General features: G+C 42.8%; 1 protein-coding gene across 1 annotated transcript; it reads right to left on the reverse strand.

The window, feature by feature from the left end:
- Positions 1-1,153: 1,153 nt before the first annotated feature.
- Positions 1,154-5,124, reverse strand: MYF6 (myogenic factor 6). Its single transcript, XM_033953090.1, has 3 exons — positions 4,050-5,124; positions 2,899-2,989; positions 1,154-1,632 (listed from the first exon to the last, which is right to left on the reverse strand). The coding sequence occupies exons 1-3, from the start codon at positions 4,662-4,664 to the stop codon at positions 1,511-1,513; spliced, it is 828 nt and encodes a 275-aa protein (XP_033808981.1). The 5' UTR covers positions 4,665-5,124; the 3' UTR covers positions 1,154-1,510.
- Between the last annotated feature and the right edge of the window lie 13,548 nt (positions 5,125-18,672).

Below are 18,672 nucleotides of genomic sequence, written 5' to 3' on the forward strand. Positions count from 1 at the left end.
ATTTAGAAGAGGTTTTCCTTTAAAACACTAACTCTTTCATCCCCAGCTGGCTATGACAATCTGGGGCTATGGAAGAGCAGAGACAGGCAGCACAGTCTTTTATGCTGAAGGGGCAGGGAGTTTGGGGGGCAGGATTCAACAGGGTGTCACACTTACATAGTACACACACAGACACATCCTAAATATTTGGTCCACTTTTGCCATTGTAGCTGAAAAGAGTATTATTTTAGTTAAGTGCCAATTTGCAGACAGAAATTCTATGTTTTTGACATTGTTTCAGATCATTCATTGGACCATATCCACGTCATTTTCTACTTGGTTTGGGCTGAGAACTTTTCAGCACCCCCTCATAGCAACATTCCAGAGCTGAGATTGTGATGTCATATAAGAGCCATCCTCATTAGTGATGTCACAATGGCTTGATTGTCCTATACCTGGCTCACTTTTATTACATTCCAGGGGTTGTTGAAAAGTTCTCAGCCCAAGCAACAAACTTCCTAAATTCTGAGCCTTATTTTGCCACTGTAGCTTGAAAAGAGTGTTATTTTAGTTAAGTGCCAATCTGCAGAAACGAAATTCTCTGCTTTGACATTGTTTCAGATCATTGATTGGACCATATCCACATTATTTTCTTCTTGGTTGGGTTGAGAACTTTTCAGCACCCCCTGGTAAATCCAGCTTTTGTGATCTGAGCACTGAATAACTTGGATATAGCCTATTTGCTAATGATTTTATTCATACACAACAGATCAAGAGGAAATCCCTGCAAAACCCAGTAGCATAAACTTAATGCTACATAAACTACCAATACTTTAAACCCAGACCTGCCAAATTATAAAATATAAACGGATTATTAGGCAGAAAAAGTGTAATCTATATTTAAAGATTTTCTCCTCCCATCCAACTCAAATCACATGTTCGATTTAACTCTTTTTTTTTTTTTCCTCAGTGTGAAGAATATTGCACTTACCCAAGCAGAAAATAATGCTTACAATATCGTGCCCAATGGAAAGCAGGCTTAAATTAGGATAAAAATAACTTTATAACGCAATTGCTTTATTTTTGTATATAGTCCTACATGTCGTTTGCTGTATTTCATAGTTTTCAGAACATCCACTTTATTTACAAAAAAAAAAAACAAAAATAAAAGGACTTATTGAAGTAGAACTAATTATTGGAAAGAGGGACAACAATACATTTTTTTTCTAAAATCTTAAAAACTTTTCTTTAAATAGGAATGGCGTGTTCGTGGGGTTGCCGCACAGACGGTTACAGTTAAACGCTTTTTCTTTGCATAAGAACAGTAACAATAAATAGAGTTAGTTCTGGGAGAAAGACCTTGGGTGGGGTAGCTTTGAAAATAAATGCCGTAGTGGCTTAAAAAGGCACGCAAAATCCTTCCCTGATGACTCTTTGGGGTTTCTGCGCCGCTGGCGTCTTTTCTTACAAACAACGTCGCTTGTTCCTTTGCGGAAAGGTTCGGTGGAACCCGAGATACCGAAACTCTGAGCTACTTTTCTACCAAGTCCTCGACCCTGCCGGGCAGTTTCGGCTCCTCCGATGAAATGCTGTTGACTATAGAGGAGAGACAACGGAGGCTGCAGGAGGCTGAAGATTCAATGACAGGTCCTCCTGGGGAAAACAAACATACAAGAGAACATTTGAAGAGAGCCAGATGTACAGTGGGATTGTTTCTCCCATTTTGGGGAGGGGGGATGGAGGGACACTGTCTACATTTGGTCCAGTCTCAAGCAGGGGTAACATGCAGCTCCCCCGATTATCTGCTCTCGGGAAGGGGTAAAACATGGACATTATGGACCTCGTGTATCTAAAAGCGCTCTTGGGAAGGGGTAAAAAGCGGACCTTACGGACCTCGCGGATCTAAAAGCGCTCTTGGGAAGGGGTAAAATGCGGACCTTACGGACCTCGCGGATCTAAAAGCGCTCTTGGGAAGGGGTAAAATGCGGACCTTACGGACCTCGCGGATCTAAAAGCGCTCTTGGGAAGGGGTAAAACGTGGACCTTACGGACCTCGCGGATCTAAAAGCGCTCTTGGGAAGGGGTAAAACACAGACCTTATGGACCTCGCGGATCTAAAAGCGCTCTTGGGAAGGGGTAAAACATGGACCTTACGGACCTCGTGTATCTAAAAGCGCTCTTGGGAAGGGGTAAAACACGGACCTTACGAACCTCACGGATCTAAAAGCGCTCTTGGGAAGGGGTAAAACGTGGACCTTACGGACCTCGCGGATCCTAAAAGCGCTCTTGGGAAGGGGTAAAACCCAGACCTTATGGACCTCGCGGATCTAAAAGCGCTCTTGGGAAGGGGTAAAACATGGACCTTACGGACCTCGCGGATCTAAAAAGGCTCTTGGGAAGGGGTAAAACGCGGACCTTACGGACCTCGCGGATCTAAAAAGGCTCTTGGGAAGGGGTAAAACGCGGACCTTACGGACCTCGCGGATCTAAAAGCGCTCTTGGGAAGGGGTAAAACACGGACAATACGGACCTCGTGTATCTAAAACCGCTCTTGGGAAGGGGTAAAAAGCGGACCTTACGGACCTCGCAGATCTAAAAGCGCTCTTGGGAAGGGGTAAAACGCGGACCTCGCAGATCTAAAACCGCTAAATTGTCATAGAGGTCTGTCAGAGCCAGAAACTACAAGTGGCACGGACCTCAGATTTTTAAGGACGTGCGGTTTTTAGATCCGCGAGGTCTGCGTTTTACCCCTTCCCTCTGCTCTTCCTTTTTGCACAGAATTAACATGTTGATCTTTATTTAACCACTATTTGAGGGTTTCTTTTAAATCAACCTTAATTTGTATTACTTTGCAATGCTGTCCTTCACATTATTTAATGCAATTTGCATATAATATGCATACAATATACTTTTTTTTACCTTCTTTAGGGCTGATCGCTTGTGTTTTGGAATGATCAGAGACGTTTTGCCATTCTGAGCTGCAGGTGCTCAAGAAGTCTGACGTGGAGATCTACAGTGAATATTAAAAGGCACATGTTGCACACAGAGAGTCACTAGAGAAGTCGGAGCAAGTCTCGGACTCCGGCCACATTTTGAAAATCCCGCCATCTACATTCCCCCTCAATTTTCAGCTGCCTTACAAAACGCCACAACATATGAAAAATAAAGCAAACAGACAGAAAACAGAAAGCAAGCTTGAACTGCAGAGTAGGGAAATACATGGGGACAATTTTTTCCCCGTCTCCGCAGGAACTCAATTTCCCCGTCCCCGCGAATTCTCTCGCTGTCCCTGTCTCTGCTCCATTCCTGTAAGCTCTGCCTTAACTGCACAGGTCTCGAACACTTATGATTTTAAAGTGTTTGAGGCTTGTACAGATGAGGACGGAGCTTGCAGGAATGGGGCAGGAAAAGAACTTGCGGGGATGGAAAAATGAGTTCCCGCGGGGACGGGGAAAAATGCGTCCCCCGTGTCATTCTCTACTGCAGAGCTCAACACAGAACAGAGTTTAAGCTCTATAGCATTGCTTCCTAGGCCTAGGCTAACTGTTGCCCTATGCAAAACTGAAATTTGCATCCCTCCCCCAACTTTTCTGGGGTCCGTTGGCCAAAGGGTCTCTTCCATTACCAGTGCTGGTGGTTTCCAGTTCATCTCCTTTCCCCTTTCTCCTTCTACCTAGCGTTTCCTTTACTCTCCCGCACCATCTACCCAGCACTACCTTTACCCAAAGCCCCCCCTCTCTTTCCACCATGCCCATATGGTGTAGAACAGTAGTTCCCAACCCTGTCCTGGGGGACCCCCAGCCAGTCGGGTTTTCAAGATATCCCTAATGAATATGCATGAGAGAGATTTGCATATAATGGAGGTGACAGATATGCAAATCTCTCTCGTGCATATTCATTAGGGATATCTTGAAAACCCGACAGGCTGGGGGTCCCCCAGGACAGGGTTGGGAACCACTGATGCAGAAGGATGGGGGTGGGATTCAGCATGGCAGTTCATTCGTGTGCATGTCGCCCCACGCGACTCCATAGGTCACATATCCCAAAAGCCAGCCTTGCGTCCTGCTTACGTGTGCATGCTTGGGGCTGTAGGCGAAGGGGTCCTCTCCAGTTTGCTGGATTTTGTCCTGTTCGTCCAGTCGGTGGAGCAGATCTTGCAGCCTCTCGATGTAACTTATGGCACTACGAAGGATTTCCACCTTGGGTAGCCTCTGATTCGGGTTAGCCACGGTTCTTCTTTTCAGAGCCTCGAAGGCCTCGTTGATCTTCTTTAGTCTCCTCCGCTCTCGCAGGGTGGCGGCTTTCCGTCGGTCGGTCGGGGCTGATTTTCGCTTGCACGTTTTGCAGGCCCATATTAGACACTGGCCAGGGCAGTGGGGCTGGAGGCCGGGGGGAGGCAGCACGTGCTCTTCCCCGCTGCTGTCACTGCCTGCCTCGGCGGGTATTTGGTCCTGACAAGGGGACAAGGTGTCGTCGCTGCCCGGATAGAAAGGAGATCCTTCGGTTATGTCCAGCTGCTGAAGGGCTCCGTTCTCTCCATCCAGATAGAAGAAATAGGAACTAGTCTCGAAAAGGTCCATCACCATGCTTTTCTCTTGGTCTCTCTGCCTGTCTGAACTTCGTGATGGCTCAAAATACAAGCGGACCCCCAGAAGGAATTTAATTAGTTCAGTGACATAAGTCATTCTGCATTATATATAGAAGCTCTGAAACTCTATCCAACTTTTGGCTGTCACACGCAGTGCTTTGCCCTCTAAATCTGATTTCAGCTTCTCTTCTGGGTTTTCTTTCAGTGTTAAGATATTTCTTTTCTAGAAAACAGGCCATCATTATTATCTGGGAAGTCAGGGAAAACAGTAAGATAGCTATAGAAGCTGGTTCTAAAAAATTTCTGTTCCCTTTAAAAAAAAAAAGTATTAATAGACACACAACCGTGGTGTGTAATGGCCACATGACTTCCATTTGCTCAGACCACTGCTGCAAACATGCTCTGTCATGCTGGTAGGTTATGGAGGCTCATTCTCAAAACGAAAGAAAAACGTTCAAAAAGTGGCATGAAGGGGGGACAGATGAAAATTTTCTCACCAAACCCTTCCAATTCACTATTTTTGAAAGCTGTTTCTTGGACGGATATCTTTGCTGTTGATCAGTAGTTCGTCTAAATCTCAAGGAGGTGTGTTAGAGGGCGGGATTAGGGCGGACTTATGATGTGGACGTTTTTCTGCCATAAACATTTGGCACAATTTGGATGTCTGGGGCTAGACATGTTTTAATAATGAATAAATGCCAAAAAGGTGCCCATACCGACTAGATCGATGGTTCCCAACCCTGTCCTGGAGGACCACCAGGCCAATCGGGTTTTCAGGCCTGCCCTAATGAATATGCATGAGAGAGATTTGCATAAAATGGAAGTGACAGGCATGCAGATCTGCTCCTTGCATTTTCATTAGGGCTATGCAGAAAACCCGATTGGCCTGGTGGTCCTCCAGGACAGAGTTAGGGACCACTGGACTAGATGACCACTGGAGGGATGTAAACATGACTCCCGCCCCCCCATACACACATACTTCCTCGGTGGTCACTGACCTCCTCCCACCCACCCCCACCCCCAAAATATGATTGGAACGGTACATATCTGCTTGCATGACAACTTCAGAAGTTATGGCCAGTCCTAGTAAAGCAGCAAGTGGGTTTCTCAGTTTCCTAGTGGACTATATAGGCCGCTTTTAACTATTGAATTACACTAGTGTATCGCAAACTGTGTGCCCCGGAGAATTCCAGGTGTGGCTCGAGATGCCGGCGAGGAGGAGAGACGCCGGCACTGGCCGACTGCTCACAGATCGTGCCTTTTGGGGGCGAGACTCAGGGCAGACTTTGCAACTGACGGATAAACAGGGCAGCGATAGATGCGCGTTCATTTATGAATTCACCTCATCTCCGATGAAAGCTACTGAAACGGATATCTCGGACGAGGTGCTGTTGCAGGTTAAGGTTAAGTTAAGGTTAGGTTAAGTTGCCTACCCTGAATTGCTTATGTGGTCAGAAATGACTTCAAATTATTTAACGCCGAACACTGAAATTTGATAGCGGGAGGTTTATTTAAAAAGAAGAATTTGATATTCTTTTTTTTTTTTTAGTTCAATCAGTTTTATTGATTTTATAGGAAAATAAAGTCCAACAATAGAGTGCTCCCGAAAAGAGAACACAAAGAACAAGAAAAACACTTGCCAAGTACATTAAATGGCATGAAATGGGAGACTATACATATGCATTACAACGTTTGAATTTTGAAAACTAGTTTGTAATAGCACAGCGATCAATGATGAGTCCAGCCAGCTAGTTATGCTACACTGATGGTATTCTGAAGATCCTGGTAAACACAGTTGCATTTTAGCATGCACTTTGTAATTGATTAGGTTAAATCGCTCGCTGTTTCTTGTGGCGAGAGGCATGTCCTGTAGTCAGTGCCTGCGCCTCTGCTCCTTCTCCTTCCGCAGCACCCCCCACCGACAGAAATAGGAGGCTCAGGGCCATGGCTGGAGGATATCTGCGCTTGGGTGGGCATCGACGTGATGACATCATACATGCGCAAGATGTTATCGTGGCGATGTCCGTGCATTTCCGGGTGCCCTCCAGCCACAGACCCGAGATTAGTGTGCCAGCAGCTTAAAATGTTTGCGACACGCAGCAGTACGCTTATGGTGGACTCTGTGAACCTTCAAAATCCACCCAAATTCCACAAATGTACATATAGGTGACACCTGCAGGCATAAGGGCTATTGGGGTGGTGTATAATTGGGTCCAGTAGGTTTTAGGTGGGTTCATCATACACCAGTGGTCTCAAACCCGCGGCCCGCCAGGTACTATTTTGAGGCCCTCGGTATGTTTATCATAATCACAAAAGTAAAACAGTTTCTTGATCATACGTCTCTTTAGCTATAAATTACAATATTATTATTAAGACTTAGCTAAAAGCAAAGATTTATAAACTCTAACCTCATGCAAAATTGTCGTTTCTTTAACTATTTTTTCTGAGACCTTCCAAGTACAGTGGTGCCTCACACAACGAACTTAATTCGTTCCAGGAGCAAGTTTGTTATGCGAAAAGTTCGTTATGTGAAACGCGTTTTCCCATAACAATACATGTTAAAAAAAATAATTCGTTCTGCAGCATAAAATATGCTAAGATGACATAAAAAAAGATAAATTTGTCAAAATGGTGAAAATGGTGGTCTTGCTGAGGCCAAACTCTTTGACGAGGTCACACTGTTTTACCCCACATTCACTCCTTCTAATTATTTCCCGTTTCATTTCAACAGAAATCACCTTCCTGCTTTTTTTAGAAGCCATGATATATAAAAAATATTGAGTTTATCTTAAAAGGACGACTGTATACAGTGAGAGAGGGCAGTTAAGCGCAGTGACTAACGACTGCCTGCAGTGCCTGCGCGGAAGGATGCAATACATCGGCAGCTCGGGCGACTTCGTTGTGTGAAACGAAGTTCGTTGTGTGAAACGAAGTTCGTTGTGTGAAGTTCGTTGTGTGAAACGAAGTTCGTTGTGTGAATCAAGACATGAAGTTCGTTGTGTGCAGCGTTCGTTATGCGAGGCGTTCGTTATGCGAGGCACCACTGTACCTATAAATCCAAAATGTGGCCCTGCAAAGGGTTTGAGCTTGAGACCACTGTCATACATCATAAGGGGTTATGGTGAGGTGTATACATGAGACCTTTTATGTGAAGTTCACAGCAGTGCCTTGTAAGGTGCCTCACTGTCCTGCTGGGATGTCTGTGTGGTCCATCTACTAAGAATGCCAGCCCTTCCTACATACCAATTTTTCATTTGGGCTTTTTTTTTTTTTTAATGGCTCAAAAAATAGACACACAGAGCACAAACACATCCATTTTTGAAAAAACAAACAAAACAAAACTCATGATAGATGGTTTTCAGTATATATATTCTCTTCCCTGCTTGAGGACCGCCCCTATGACTCAACAAGACTGCTGAGCCCAGTGCATACTGGGAGCTGTAGTTTCCACACTACTGGGCTAGCATCATTACTGAGGGAGAATCCCTGACTCTTTTACATACACCCCCAAGAGATAACCACACAAAAGCAAGCCAACACAACGTATGGGGGACCAGCATTCTTGGTAGACTGGCCACATAGACATTCCAGAAGAGCAGTGGAGCACCTGAGGTGGCACTGTAGTGGACTTCACATAAAAGATCCCCGAACATCTCACCATTATCCCCGTACATTGCATGGGGAGCCCTTTAAACTCACCAGCTTACTGTATTCAACTGTACACCAAAACAATGGTGTTTATGCCTGCAGATGTCACCTATATGTAGGTATAATAGTTTGTTGGTAGGTTTTGGAGAGCTCACATATTCCACAATAAGTAACATGACCATTTATTTTTTTTCCTCAAATTGGGACAGGACCCCTCCTTCCCCCTCCCCCAGATCCTCCCCAGACCCCGTTAAATATAGTGCAAAACATAGCAGATATAAATTCTCAAAACTGACACATTTTGATCACTAAATTGAAACTAAAATAATTTTTCCTACCTTTGTTGTCTGGTGATTTCATGAGTTTCTCATTGCACTTCCTTCTGACTGTGCATCCTTTCTTTCTTTCATTTCTTTCTGTCTTTCTCTCTCCTTTTCTTTCTTTCTTTCTTTGTCTTTCTGTATTTGTCCTTGCCCCCGTTCTTTCTTTCTCTCTCCCTGCTCCTCCAGCTGTCACTGCCGATGCCAATTTCTCCAAGCCGACGCAGCAACAGATGCGTGCAACAGGTTTCTCCAAGCCTATGTGCACGCCGATTTCTCCAAGCCGACACAACAGGTGCGTGCAGCTGCAATTGCACAAGCCTTCCCCCTCCGACGTCAATTCTGATATCGGAGAGGAAGTTTCGGGCCAATCAGTCAGCGATTGGCTAGCCCAGAACTTCCTCTCCAACATCAGAATTGATGTTGGGGGGGGAGGGGGGAAGGGGGGGAGAAGGCTTGTGCAATCGCGGCTGCATGCACCTGATCTGCTGCTGTGCCAGAGAAATCTCGGGCTCTGCGATCGCCTGTCCCGTTGTCCCCACGCACAGCTTTGGGACGCTCTCTCTGAAAACGGGACATTTCGGCGTCCCGAAGCTGTGCGTGGGGACAACAGGACAGGCGATGTAAAAACAGGACATTCCCATTCAAAACGGGACGTATGGTCACATTAACCGTAAGTGCAGTTATAGCGCTTGAGCGCCCGTCTCTGTAGTTCACTGCCCCGACCACTAGGGCTACTCCAGGAGCATGCTTGCTGCTGTACTAGGCCTGGCCATAACATCTGAAGCCGTCACACAGGCTGCTATGTACTGTTTCATTTACATCTTTGGGGGGGTGGAGGGGGGATGGAAGAGAGTCTATGAGCACTGAGGGAGTAAGAGGGTCATGCCTTGATCCCTCCAATGGTCACTTTGGGCACCTTTTTTGGCACTTACCTCAAATGTACAATAATTGTCCTGGATATTTTTATAGTATTTTATTATTGCAGAAAAAAGGTCCAAATCCTAAGCCTGCCCCTAGACCCACCCAAAACAAGTTCCCTTGAGGATTAGGTGCATGCAAACTGCAAAGTAAACCGTCTACACAACAGGTTTCAAAAATAGCATTATAGATGTTTTGCTGACAAAAACGTACCTCTGCCACTTTATGAATGTTTTTCTTTTTCAAAAACGAGTCTCAAAATGTAGCTACATCTACTTATATAGCTAGTAATACTACATGTGCAATCATACCTCTTAAACTATTTACCCCCCTTTATGAAGCCACATTAACTCCCCCTTTTACTAAACCGCGATAGTGGTTATTAGCGCAGGGAGTGGCACTGAATGCTCTGCGCTGCTCCCGACGCTCAAAAGAGTTCCTATGAGTGTCGTGAACAGCGCACAGCATTCAGCGCTGCTCTCTGCGCTAATAACCGCTATCATGGTTTAGTAAAAGGGGATGGGGGGGTAAGCTTTTTTTTAATCACCGGCCACGGCGGCATTAGCTCTGACACTCATAGGAATTATACAAGCTTCGGAGCTAATACCTCTGCAGCCGGCGATAAAAAAAAAAGCTTACCCCCCCCCATCCCCTTTTACTAAACCATGATAGCGGTTATTAGCGCAGAGAGCTAAAAGTCTCCAGCCCTGCCTCCCAATTGCTAATGATGCTGGTGTTGGGCAAGCTACCAGTCAGGCCACAGCCCCCGCATCCCATTCCATAACACTGACTATGGTAACAGCAATTTAGAAATCAGAAAATGGGGTCCCAGCTCTGTTGGACTGGCTGGATTGTTTCAAGACAAACTCATTTATTCCTTGTTCCAATATCCCTCCCCCCCCCCAACATGCATGAAGGGAAAATGCTGCCTTTCATAGGAAACTCAGAACATCAAGTCCCTACATGTACATTTGATATATCAACAAATCCAGGGGGGGTGGATTTTTCTTTGAATTTAATTTTTGAATTTGTTTTATTGATTGATGGGGTGGGTTGGATTGGTTTGAGTTTTGAATAATTAAATATTTATATAGGTGCTTACTATTTCCTTATAAAGATGAAAAATATGCTATTTGCACTTTTTGAAGGATATGAATATATTTCATTAATAACTTTATAATAATTTTTGATGGGAAAAATGTGTTGATCTATTTATATATTGTAAGGATTTTAAGTGATGTATAAAACGTAAAATGAATTTTTCTTGTATTCACTTAACGAAAGTGTTAAAAATTAATAAAGATATTTAAAACAAAACCAAAAAGTCCCTACATGTAGTGGGGAGAAAACCAGAACTGAGAGAGATGGAGCTGGTTAGTCACCCCCAGAGTCAGGCCAAAACTTGAAACTGTTTCCTGATACCTGTTTTGTCATAGACCAGTTAGGCATCTCATCTATAACTCATTTGTGCACTTCCTGTGTGTTTCTGGTGTTTTCATCTCCTATAGAGCTAGAATACTGTATAGTCAAATACTTCCCACATTTAATATTGAACATAAGAATAGCCTTACTGGGTCAGACCAATGGTCCATCTAGCCCAGTATCCCATCTTCACGGAGGCCAATCCAAGTCACAAGTACCTGGCAAAACCCCAAATAGTAGCAGCATTCCATGCCGCCAATCCAGGGCAAGCAGTGGCTTCGCCCATGTCTATCTCAATAGCAGTTTATGGACTTTTCCTCCAGGAACTTGTCCAAACCTTTTTTTTAAAAAACAACTATATTAACCGCTCTTACCACATCCTCTGGCAACACGTTCCAGAGCTTAACTATTCTCTGATTGAAAAAATATTTCCTCCTATTGGTTTTAAAAGTGTAACTTCATCGAGTGTCCCCCTAGTCTTTGTAAATCTTGATGCAGTAAAAAAAAAAAAAAAAAATCAATTCTCTTGTACCCGTTCTACTCCACTCAGGATTTTGTAGACTCCGATCATATCTCCCCTCAGCCGACTCTTTTCTAAACTGAAGAGCCCTAACCTCTTTAATCTTTCCTCATACAAGAGGAGTTCCATCGCTCTTCTTTGAACCATTTCTAGTGCCACTATATCTTTTTTGAGATAAGGAGACCAGAACTGAATGCAATACGCAAGGTGATGTCGCATCACGGAGCGATAGAGGCATTATAACATTCTTAGTCTTGTTTACCCTCCCTTTTCTAATAATTCCTAGTTTCTGAATTCTGTGTGATGATTTGGAGTGCATTATGCACGAGCATGTTAGGGTAATCTGGCCTGCTGAGTCACCTTTCAACATGGGCATTTGATATTTGCATTGAGACGCTAGAAATCGGCATTTCTAATGACGGCTGTTTCTCCTTTGATTTGGCCTGGAATTTGGTGCTGAGATCAATTGCAAGCCCAGCTACTTGCCTGTAGGTTCCACTTTCCTAACTAAACAGAGCCGGATTGTGAAGGCTGGTGAACAGAGGATTTTGTTACATCTTTCTCTCTGGTTTCTCTGTGGTGAATGCCTACGACACACAGTTCTAAATAGCAGATGCGCTAATGCCTGTGTCAGGATTTGTAAAGAGAAATGGCCACCCCTGCACAAACGCACTTATTCTTCCCAGAAGTCATCGCAACCAGACAGAGGGGGGAGCGCATGGAGTTGCCTACCCAGGTCATTGCCTCTCAAGGCAGCAGCCACCCCCAGAATGAAAGATATGGTGAGAGAAGAGCTTAGCTGAAAAGATCCTCTGTATTCCTGCTGCTATGATTAATTCGTTAAATTATTTCTTTATTTGATTTTTCTATACCATTCTCCCAGGGGCGCTCAGAACGGTTTTACAAGAATTTATTGAGGTATTCAAACATTTTTCCCTGTCTGTCCCAATGGGCTCAGAATCATAATGTACCTGGGGCAATTAAGTGACTTGCCCAGGGTCACAAGGAGCAGTGTGGGTTTAAACCCACAACCTCTGGGTGCTGAGGCTGTAGCTTTAACTACTGCATCACATTAGAAATCAAAATGTAGCAAAAGTGAGCCAAGTAAAGGACAATCCAGCCATTGTGACAGCACTGATGAGGTTGGCTCTTATTGGTGGAATGAAGCATTATGATGTCACAATACCAGCACTGCTTCTCAGAGGCTGAAACTTTTCACACTATTAATTTAGTCAATTTTCTATTCTGTTCTCCCAGGGGAGCTCAGAACGGTCTACATGAATTTATTCAGGTACTCAAGCATTTCTCCTTGTCTGTCCCAACGGGCTCACAATCTATCTAATGTTCCTAATCATTGTTCTGCCTTCTACGTATGTTAGGTTTTTACCTAAAGAAAAGTAGAAAATTTATCATGCAATATGCCACAGATTTGTATGTGCAAAATTGCACGTTATTTTGAGATGTGCCCGCAACTAAATTGGCTAACAAGCCAATCAGTGTCAATGGGTGCTAACAATCAATTAATGGCATTAATTGGCAACAATTTGAATTTGCAAAGTGCTGATCTATTAAGGTCCTTGTGCAAATATTTTGGCATGCAACTCGAAAGGAGGTGTGGTCACGGGAGGGGGCATAGATAAGCTAGGGAAGCTCACTAAAGATGTGTGCAATATTCCTGAAAACTGAGGATCTGTGCCTACCTCACATGACAGGATGGTGTAAATCCTGACGTCCAAAGTTTGGCATAGAAATTGAGTCATAGCGTTATTCTATAAATAAGAGAAAACCAAAAAAACTCTGTGGAGTGATGATGTTCCTAAATGGACTTTATTTGAAAGTATCAAAGTTCCAAAGGTACACTAAAATCATCCACATAAAATAATTCCATCCACATATAAGTAAATCATCCACATAAGAACCTTAAAGGACCTAGTCCGCTAGGGATACAGGACCCAACATGGTCCGTGTTTCGACAAAAAGTCTTCTTCAGGGGCCCCTGGGGGTCCTATAAAGGTGAGTACGTGGGAAACAATTGTGTGGTGAGCCGGAAGTGAGACACTGCTTGCATTTACAATGGAAAAAAGGGTCCTCTAACATTAGTTATTCTATAAATATCATGGAGCTTGGAACATTATTTACAAAATAGTGCTCTGAATGGATTTTTTTGGGCACCATTTAGTGAATCTAGTCCTATATCTTGTGACCAGTCAGGCTCCGTGCCTGCCAAGGTCCCTGGGGTGCCGGAAGGAAAGGGGACAGGAAACCCAAAAAGGGGGTGCCCAGGACCCGGACCCAACATTATTTGGATCTCCCTGAGCCTGCTAGCAATCCAGAGCCAGGGGTTGGGAAAACTTTACACAAACCTCATGAATACAGCAGAGCTAGGACCCTGGAGTGTAAAGCCAGACCTGAGCGCAAGCAGAATAACTATTATCTAGGTCACCGCCGGGTGAGCCAAAGAGAGGAACAGCTAGGTACTGACTCAGGTAGAACAGGGCGTGTCTTCCCTCTTGAAAAGCCAGCAGTCCTGAAGAAGTTGTTAGGAAGATTAGGGAGGAAGCTTAGAGCTCTCCCTAATGAGGAGCTGCCTGGCTCAAGCGAGAGTAATGCCTGTGTGCCTATGGAAGTGGAGGAATCTGAAGCCACTTCAGAGTTACTAGCAACTGATCAGGAGATGTCCATGGAGTTGCAAGGTGAACTGACTACCAAGGATTTGTGCAGCGCTCCAGAGCTGATGGAAGTAGGAGTGGCATCCAGCTCTAGCTGAGCAACAAGACTGTGAGGTTTTTTTTAAACTATTGTTGGCTGGGTTATTTTTCTGCTCCCAGTCACATTCATGAACTTCCTGGACTGTGCACTTTTCTGTAAAGCTGGGAGTGTTGTGGGGAGAAGTTTGCTTTCATCTGGGTGGGAATTTTGAAAAGCAGTTAGTGCTTATGCTAAGCAAACTTGAGACACTCCTCTTTGCCCAGCCCTGCTACATTTTAGGCTGGAGGTTTTTTTGTGTGTTTGTGCTAGGAATGTTTGAGTGAAAAACATATTCTCGGGGAGCCTTTCTACACTTTGTGGATACTACCTGAGGGGATTTCACGATCGTTCCTGGCCCCCTGCAGCAGCAGTTTGGACTCGTTTTTCCTTTTTCTTAGCTGGCAGGCAGTTACTGAGACGGACCCCCTGACGTCATCGGGCCCGTCTCCAACATCTTAAAACCAACACCCCTTGGAGCCACGAGGAGTCCGGGAGTTGGAAGCTGGTTGGTAATATAAAGTATTCATATAATTCTTACATGATTGTTTAGAATATGGGGAAAAGGAAGATAAAACCTAAAAGTTCTACACCAGTGGTATCGGGTCCAATGGACAGACATTTATTATTACTTTCGGACAATCCACCAGTGATACCACCAGATGTAGATTCTTCCTTGTCAGGAGCCTCAATAAGTCCTCTCAATCGCACTCCTCCCCTTCATCCGGTACCCAGTGATGGTGGGAATATAACTCCCACTATATCTGATGTTCAAGTGATCTCATCCACCCATTTGAATAAATTAGTATATGCTGAGATACCTAAATCTTTGACATTTTCTGGTGGAGTGGATGAATGCACACGAACAGAAGAAACACAGGATATTACCTTAAAAGACTTATGGTTAGGTATATCCAGGGTTGAAGGGTTTCTCAGGACAACGATGAAGCAAATGGGAGATTATTCCCAGTCAGTTTCTTCTAAATTAGAAAATGTGGATGTTAACTTAGGTTGTTTGGATAAACGACTAAATGTGGTGGAAAATCAATGTAATAATTTGCTAGCTGTCTCTGTATCAGCTGTTAAAGATTCAACAGTAATACACTCAAAAATTGAATCTATGGAGAACATGAATAGAGTGAAAAATCTACGCTTGGTCAATTTTCCAGTAACTCATTTATTGTCACCTGAGATTTTATTAAGGAAATTCTTTAAAGAAGTACTGGGAATGACCAATGCAGAGAATTTTCCAATAAATAATTATTATTATATTCCTCAAAAAAAACTTCAATCTGCCCAGGGGGAGGACCATCTGACCACACCAGAGGTAAATTTGACTGAATTTCTAGAGGACACACAGGATGTGATTCAGACTCGGTCCACCCTGGTAATAACATGCATGAGCGAGATGGATAAAATGTTGATAATGAGACTTTATTTTAAAAATAGATTAATGAAATTTTGTGGGGATTTGGTCAGGATTTTTCCGGATGTATCCAGAACCACACAGCTGAGGAGGAAAGAGTTTTTGAAATTGAAGGACAGAGTGTTGGCACTGGATGCATCCTTTTACCTGAAATTTCCCTGTAAATGTATGATTAAACTACAAGATATCGAATATTCTTTTTGGGATCCAATACAACTACAACAATTCTTAATTGCAAGAGAAAAGAAATAGAAATGAGATTTGTTTCACCTTACTGAGGAAAATGTGGAGAATAAATAAAAACAGTATTCCAGTTTTGGGGAATGACTCCGGGTTCATTAACATGAACCAAGAATCGTTATCCTCTATATTTCTTGAATTTATTTTATTAGAAAATAGCAAGATAACTCCCCATTAATGTGGGCTTGAAAGGAGCTTTGTATGTATGATTTGATTATGTATTGTTTTATGTGATTTTCCTTTTTCCTTCTGTATTGTTGGATATTGTAAAGTATTCAAAATTATAAATAAAAAAAAAAGAAAAACATTCTCCAGCAACTGAACTTTGATTCTCTGAACTGTGCTTACCTGAGCTCTGCTAGGAGCAGACTTGGGAGAAGGAAGCTTTATTGGAAAGCAGCTCTGTGAAAGAGTGAATCACAGGGAGAATTGTTTCTATTGGGAGTGAAAATCCTGAAGGTTGCCAGAATTTTCTGCTGGACATTTCTTCGCTCACTTTTATTATGTACAAGGGTGGTGCTGAAAAGTTCTCAGCCCAACCAACCAATTTCCTAAATTCTGAGTGTTATTTCGCCACTGTAGCTGAAAAGAGCATTATCTTATCTCATTAAGTGACAATTTGCAGAGAAAAATTCTGTGTTTTGACATTGTTTCAGATCATTGATTGAACCATATCCACGTCATTCTCTTGGTTGGGCTGAGAACTTTTCAGCACCCCCTCATACTTTTACATTAAATTTTAAATAAGGATACAAGTGATATGATCCATATTTTAATGATTAAATTTTAAAACAGATTTATTCATTTAATTGGTGCTTCTAGGATTGTGGATGGGTTATGCCACTGACTCACGATAATATGCAGAGTGAGGAATCCACCCTGTGATATTTTATTGCAGAGTACAGAGGTGGTTTGCCATTCCCTTCTCTTGTGTGGTTCTACTGTGTTGATGCTGCCCATCGCAGGGTCCTTCGGCCTATGGCACCTGGTGTTCCCAGATGGTCTCCTGGCAAGAGTGGGCCTACTCAGGGAAGCCAGGCTTTAGGCACCAGGACTGTAGGAGATTGTTATTGTACTTGCTCTGCTTTTGGACACGTCATTTTGACTTTTGAAGTTTTGTTCTTGTTTTAAAATGTTTATTCTTCTTCAGTGCTGTGATTACATTTGTAATTTTATGTTATAGTCTCTTAACATTATATTATTACTTATGTAAACTCTATTGGGTGCGGGTCTAAAATGATGGGATACCAAAGTGAGTTATCTATACTACTCCGAATTGCATAGACCTCAATCATATCTCCCCTCAGCCTCCTCTTTTCTAAGCTGCAGAGCCCTAATCTCTTTCGCCTTTCCACACCCTTTATCATTTTGGTCACTCTTCATTGAACCTTTTCTAATTCCATTATGCCTTGTTTTGAGATATGGTGACCAGATCTGAATGCAATACTCAAGGTAAGGTTGCACCAAGGAGCAATACAAGGGCATTATTATATCCTTGGTCTTATTTACCATCCCTTTCCTAATAATCAATAGCATCCTGTTTGCATGTTTGCCCATTGCTACAAATTAGTTCTAAATGGTGAATGGAGAATATTGAAAATAAAAAAGAAAATATATCCAAGTTGAATGTTTAAAAAACGTCCCAATAAATATTAATACATTCAATATAGGAAAAGTTGGAAGACTTAGCACAATCCAAAACAAAGTGAAGAAAAGAACCTCCGTGTCACTCAGAATAAATGAAATCGATCAGAACTGAGGACAATCAAACTTCAAATAAAATTTGAAGGAGAAAGCACATCCGCGGTCCAGAAAAGCTCCACTGCGGCTAATAATCTTAATTACCTCAATTGTACACTCAAAACTTCATAAAGGCAATCTTTCAAAAATGTTGGAAGATTAGAAGTGTGTAGCTCTTTTTTGTGAATTCAGATCCCCTGAGGAAGCTTTTGGCGAAACAGATGTCCTGTTGGGATATCACTATATATTTTTTTGATTCCTGTATGCGGACTGAACACTCGCTGTGAAAGTATTCCACAATTATTTTCAAAGTGCCTGCCCTCTCTTCAGATATAAAGCTGGGTTGTGGAGACATTTCAAGGAAGAAAAGGAAGATAAGTGTGGCTTTTTTCCCTACTTAATTCTATATTTAAAAGCATTTTTGAAAGATTGCCTTTATGACGTTTTGAGTGTAAAATTGAGGTAATTAAGATTATTAGCCGCAGTGGAGTTTTTCTGCACCGGGGATGTGTTTTCTCCTTCAAATTTTTATTTGAAGTTTGATTGTCCTCAGGCCAAATGGGATAGACACGTGGGATCTATTCACAGAGAAAGGTAGGGGAGGGTCATTGGGGTGGGCAGACTAGATGGGCCGTGGCCCTTATCTGCCGTCTATTTCTATGTTTCTATGTTTATTTATTCTGAGTCATATAATGTATCACCAGGCACCGTTAATGCAAATCTTGTTTGAAGTATTATTCATATAACCAATACTACAACCTTAAGAAGTTATCTTACTGTTGTGATTAACTTCAATCTATTCAATTCAATATCATTCATAGGTCCTCAGCGGGCCACCACATACTCAAACATTTACTCAGCGGGCACATACAATGAAAATGTTTGAGTATGTGGTGGCCCGCTGAGGACCTATGAATGATATTGAATTGAATAGATTGAAGTTAATCACAACAGTAAGATAACTTCTTAAGGTTGTAGTATTGGTATTATTTATTCTGAGTGACACTGAGGTCCTTTGCTCCACTTTTTTGGGATTGTGCTAAGTCTCCCTTCCAGCTTTTTAAATATTGAATGGAGAATATTGACAGTTTTTACCATTCATCTGTTAAATCAGTCCAGCACG

This window comes from Geotrypetes seraphini, chromosome 7, assembly GCF_902459505.1.
Source record: "Geotrypetes seraphini chromosome 7, aGeoSer1.1, whole genome shotgun sequence".
In the NCBI taxonomy this organism is placed as follows: Eukaryota; Metazoa; Chordata; class Amphibia; order Gymnophiona; family Dermophiidae; genus Geotrypetes; species Geotrypetes seraphini.